We start from the raw sequence: 6,000 nt of genomic DNA on the forward strand, positions 1-6,000 counted from the left end.
TGTTTCTTTATGGGGGGAAAAACCCACAGTTGCTTTTTGTATCTTTTTGTCTCCTTAAAGGGCACAACTGTTCTTCCATTAGGGGTTTCAGTGCATTTTGATCCTCTCTGGTGGGAAGATCCTGAGAAGTTTGACCCAGGTCATTTCCTGAATGAGAAGGGCAAATTCCAAATGAACAACGCCTATTTTCCTTTCTCTGCAGGTAACAGAAGGGCTTTTGTTGATTTAGTGTTCTGGAATCTTCAAGGTTGGTCAGTTACCTCTAAGGCTGCTGAACTATTCCTCACCTATGCTGATGGGTGCTGGTTTCTACTTGCCCAGTATCTATTAATTTCAAGAGCATCCCAGGAACATGCATAGATAAAATGGAAAATCATTTAAAGAATCTCATTATCATGACGGAGACTATTCAGTCTCTTGAAGCCAGAAGAGTCATGGTAACTGCTAATCAATTCCTTCATAGAAGGAGGGCTTTTCTTTTTCCTGGAAAAGCCACAACTAGTCACAGAGCAAGGAGAGAAATACAGATCAGGATAGGACCAAAGCACTGGGGGAGATGAATGTTTCCTCTTTACAGTTTTCCTGATCCAGTTTCCTTCACCCTACTTTCTTTTCTTTAAAGTTTTAAAGAGAACATAAAAACTAGCACAAACTACAAAGAAAAAACAAAAGTGCCCAAATAAACATAAGAAATTTGAGGCTTCTGATTTTCTTTGAATCTCTGCAGTAAATACAAATATGATTGTAAAGTTATCTTACTCTAAAATTACAAAAAGCTCTTTTTTTCTATTATCCATTTTTTCATTATCACTGAAGCAACCAATCAGAAGTGATTTGTTTTTTCTGTTTCATAAAAGAATCTACAAGGTTTCCAGGCAGCAATAAAATGAATCTATTTTTTTTTCTCTAACCAAAGTTAATTTAGCCACTACAGTAATCATCATCTTCAGCAGCCATTTCTCCATTGTGGGTAATGTTTCCAATTTTGAGTTTATAATAATCTCACTACAATTGTCTTATTAAAAAAAACAAAGTTCCATGAATCATTTCTCATTACTTTTTTCTTTTATCCTTCTTCCTAGTTTCTGTTAGCTCATGGATGGAAGAGAAGGGAGGAGAGGCTTCTATCTACTGCGAGGAGAGGGAAATTGGATAGTGAGGAGGGGGAGTGGAGTGAAAGTTAGTGCTTCTTCCTAGCACTGTGGTCAAAATATGTAGCAACCCCTTCCCTCTGATTTTACCATCCCAGAAAAATGCAGGAGGCCTTGGTCTTGAAGTGAAAAAAAAAAACCTGAAATTCAATTTACTAAGATGCTCCTACGCTATTCAAGCATTTGTCATAATTTTTCTCCCAAGTAGCCAACATCTCTTTATTTCATAGTAACAATCACTAACCTTTTAAAACAGAATGATAAAATGTTCTTCCTATAGTCTCTTTTCCATTTACCTGCATTGAGTTTGCATTGTCAAATGACATCATCTTAGGTTTTTTTTAAAAAAATAAACAAACATTAAACAGCAGTGTAGGTTTTGCATTCTCCAGGTTAGCCTTCAAGAACAGTTTTCTTAGGTGTTTCTTATTTCTCAATTTCTCATTAACTACCTTGACATCAGCTGGGAGATTAGCTCTATACCTGGTGGAAGATCAAACAGATTCCTCACAAACCTAGCAGATAACTATGTCTTTCAAACGGTTGAGAACGGAAGTCAGCCATATTGGACTTAATTCTCACTAACAGAGATAAAATAATAGGTAGTGTTGAAGCTACAGGGCCCTCAGGGAAGGAAGTGACCATGCAATACTGGAATTCAACATTATGCAAGCATAAGCAATAGAAGTCAATGTCAAGTTATAAAACATTCCTATACTGGCTTCCAAGTTGCCATATGAAAGGGGAGGGAACCCTTAAGGAGCAGATGGCAAATGAACATTCCAAGCTTATTTTACAGAAATTGTAATTGAGGCAACTGGATATTCTGAGCATGAAATCCTCTATTGGAGAACATGACTGATGACACCTAGCCCGTGAATGTGTTCCATTGGACAATATGAATTATGATACACCCAGAGGGGTGGGGAGAAGCAAGGTCATAGGTGATCATAAATTAAGCATCTCAGACTTGGCTTCACACAGATCATGCCAGTAGGTCGCTCTTTGAAGTTTGGCCTGAGATTCATGATTTAATTAGGGCAATCGCTGGAATTCTGACAGTCAAACTAGAGTTTTGGACGTCAAGAGAGCTGATTTCAATAAACATAGAGCTTGAGAAGGATTACATGGATGAGAATCTTCAGAAGGAAAACAACCCAAGAAGCTTGGGAAGTTTTGAAAAGTGAGATTATAAAAGCCCATCTAGCACAATTCAAATGCAGAGGAAAGAGATCTCAAAAGAAACCAGAATGACTGCACAAGATAAACTGAAAGACAAAAAGGATAAATATAAAAATAGGGGCACATAACTAAGGCAGAATATCAGTAAATAGCCCTAACTTGTAAAGATGGAATCAGGAAAGCTAAGCTCAAAATGAACTTGCAACAAAAGTCAAAAATTATTTTTTAAAAAGCTTCTTTCAACATGTGTGAAACAAGAAAAAAGTCAAGGTAAAGTTTGGTCTATTAATGGGAGAAAATGACAAGAAGGGGATGAGCAGCAGGGAGAAAGAAGAACTGATTAACTCATTTTTTGTCTTTATACAAAAACAAAACAAAACAGCCCAATCTATTAAAAAAATTACTGTAAAATGCAAATTAGGAATGAAATTCGAAAGTCAAAAGAAAATGGTAAGAGACCTATCCACACTAGATGAGTTCAAATCACCAGGACCAGATGAATGACAGGCAGATGTGAACTCAGAACCACTGAGCCATATTTTTCAAAGATCCTGGAATAGCAGGGTACTACCAGAGGATTGGAAAAGGGTTGATGTATCTTCAAAAACAAGGGAAAAATGTCTCCAGGAAACTATAGACCTATCAGCCTGAGATCAATACTTGGCAAAGATTCTGGAAAAGATAATCAAGGAATGAATGAGTGAACACCTGGAAGCAAACTAAATCATAACCAGAAGCCAACATGGGTTTGTCAAAAAGAGATCATGCAAAACAAATCTTACTGCATTGTTTGACAAAGTGACTAAATTAGTGGACAAGTGAAATGCTGTGGATATAATTTACTTGGACTTCAATAAGGTATCTGATAAGGTAGACAAGATTTTTTAAAAATGGGTTAGACAGCATCTCTACCAGATGGATTTGTAATGGCTGACCAATCACATTCCACATATAGTCCTTAATGGAACTGCATCTTCATGGAGGGAAGTATGCAGTGGGGTAGTCAAAGGCTTTGTCTTAGGTCCAGTACTCTTCAATACCTTTATCAATTATTTAGATGGGGATAGAAGGGAAACTAATCAAATTTTCAGATGATACAAATCCCTGCAGTTGGCAGGAATAGCCAATACTCCAGCATAGGCTCAAAATACAGAAAGATCTTGACAGACCCAAACACTGGGTCTAACAAGATGAAATTCAATAGTGAGAAAAGTAAAGTTTTACATTTAGGCAAGAAAAACCAAATGCATAGGTATATAATAGATGGTACCTGGCTCAATAAGAGTAACTGTGAGAGGGATCTTGGAATTCTACTGGAAAATCATATAGGTATGACCTAACAGTGTGCTGCAGCTATCAAAAAAGCCAATGCAGTCCTAAGCTGCATTAACAGAGGAATAGAATCAAGATCACATGAAGTATTAATACCGATTTATAATGCCTTGGTAAGACCACACTTTTAATATTGCATCCAGTTTTGATTGCCATGATTTAAAAAAGATGTTTAGACTCTAGAAACTAATTAGAAACTAATCAAGGAGAGAAACAGAACAAAGGAGAAATTTCCTGACAGTTAGGGTCTGCCACTCACCTATTACGGAAGCCCTTTTGAAAGCCAGAGGTTTCTGCTGTACTTAGATGTGCTTTGCAGAGCAAGTGACAGGCAGAAAAGGGGGAAATTTCATCAAAGCAGATCATGTTTTGCTTCTTTGCTTCTTGAAAAAAGAATCACCTCAATTCCATGGCACAATTTTCCTTGTCAATTTGAATGTAAGTCAAATAGGCCTTACAGCAGGGTGTCAAACTTCCATCATTGCGACGGCATCACATGACATATCATGACTTTTTCCCCTTTGCTAAACTGGTCATCAGTGTGGTCAGCATCTGGCCCACGGGCAACAAGTTTGATAGCCCTGCCTTACAGGGTAGTTACCTAAATAACATTGTTAAGTCTTGTGTGTTAACTTCATGTAAATTATTATTACTTTTTTTTTATTTTTAAGAGCAAAGTACACATTAAATGGTAGGTCATTTCAAAAGATTCAGATGTTTTAGAATGTTTGTGGCCAGTGGTGGGATTCAAAATTGTTTACTACTGGTTCTGTGGCATGGCATGGCTTGGTGGGTGTGGTGTGGCATGGTGGGTATGGCAGGGGAAGGATACTGTAAAATCTCCATTCTCACCCACTCCAGGGGAAGGATACTGTAAAATTCCCATTCCCTCCTCACTTCAAGGGGAAGGTTACTGCAAAATCTCCATTTTCCAAGCACTCTGGCTACAAAATGTTCTTTCTGAAATAGTGTTTTTCGCCTTCCACTGCTAATCTGAGATGATGCCTTACTTTCTGGGTCCCATAAAGACATTGTGTATATATGCATGTTTTTATTTGATTTCTATAGCCTGCCCATTTCAACAAATGACTAATTAACATTAATTGTCAATTAATAACTAATTGTCTTCTTTTTTAACAGGGAAGAGAGCATGTCCAGGAGAGGCATTGGCTGATATGGAATTGTTCCTGTTCTTTACCACGCTGCTTCAGCATTTCACTTTTGAACTGATTATAGACCCTGATAAGATAAACTTGGTGACTTTGTTCACAGACTGTAAAAAGAATGGGAAGCATCGGTACCTTCGGGCCATCAAGCGTGAAATTTAACTTAGCAACAGAAAAGAAATATTCTTCCATCACCCCTACATTTCCAATGCTAAATTCAAGGTTCTAAAGTATCAGAAATCCAAGAGATCCAAAGAGTAAAAAAAATGAAATATATATTATAAGTGACTGTACTAATATGACTAGCAATATCACTACCATTAGTACTGCTATTACTAACATTTGAATTTGGATTTCATCCAGAGAATCTGATTAAAAAACACACAAGCTTTTTCAGGCCAAAGTGTGTTTTTAACCTCTCAATAGTATGACAGGACATCAACCCCAAATTTAGATTGGATGGATCCAGGCCAAAAATGAAGATTTATTTCATTCTAATCTGATTAAAATAAATGTAATTAAAATTTAAGATTTGTTTTTAAAAAAATCATTATTTTTGATGCCAGCCTTTTATGAAATAGTTTTAGTGTGTCTAGTAACCAAAATTAATCAACATTTCATTGCCTCTGTTAGTTTACACAGACACCATAATGTAGAATATATAATACATGTTCATACTTTGATTCATGTGTAATATAGATTTCATTTCCCTGTAGCCTGAGAGTAGCTTATTATTATTACCTAAAACAAATAAACCCTTTGACTTGAAAGCTAATCCTTCTTGTTTATTTAGCCAAAAGTAGGAATGGTGAATTTAAACAAATTGCCACAAGGTGAAGATAGTTCTCTCCTCATTGAACATGATTAAATTTACAAAAACACACAACATTTAAGAGATCAACCATTAAAATGCATGGATACTTTCAAAGACATTTTGTTAGAAAGGCATTGTTGTTAGTATAGGGAAAAGTTAAAGAAAGACATTATGAAAATACCAGTCCGGTGCTCCACAATGGAAGCACTGATACATCCTAATGTGATTGATGTGAAAAAAATTGTAAGATATAAGGATATTTTAAATTACGAAGGGGAGCTCAAATATAAAAAAGAACTGACCAATCAATTGATTTAGCATGGTGGCCATATGTGCAAATACAATCAAGATATGA

At 36.3% G+C, this 6,000-nt stretch overlaps 1 protein-coding gene across 1 annotated transcript in view; it reads left to right on the forward strand.

Moving 5' to 3' along the window:
* Positions 1-4,993, forward strand: part of LOC113437261 (cytochrome P450 2C23-like) — a 30,797-nt gene extending 25,804 nt beyond the window's left edge. Inside the window, exons 8-9 of the mRNA XM_026702181.2 lie at positions 61-202; positions 4,806-4,993. Coding sequence (XP_026557966.2) covers positions 61-202; positions 4,806-4,993 — 330 coding nt within the window. The remainder of the gene's footprint in view (positions 1-60; positions 203-4,805) is intronic.
* The last annotated feature ends 1,007 nt before the right edge of the window (positions 4,994-6,000 follow it).

This window comes from Pseudonaja textilis, chromosome 2 (genome assembly GCF_049901715.1).
Source record: "Pseudonaja textilis isolate UNSWEBS1 chromosome 2, rPseTex1.2, whole genome shotgun sequence".
Lineage (NCBI taxonomy): Eukaryota > Metazoa > Chordata > Lepidosauria > Squamata > Elapidae > Pseudonaja > Pseudonaja textilis.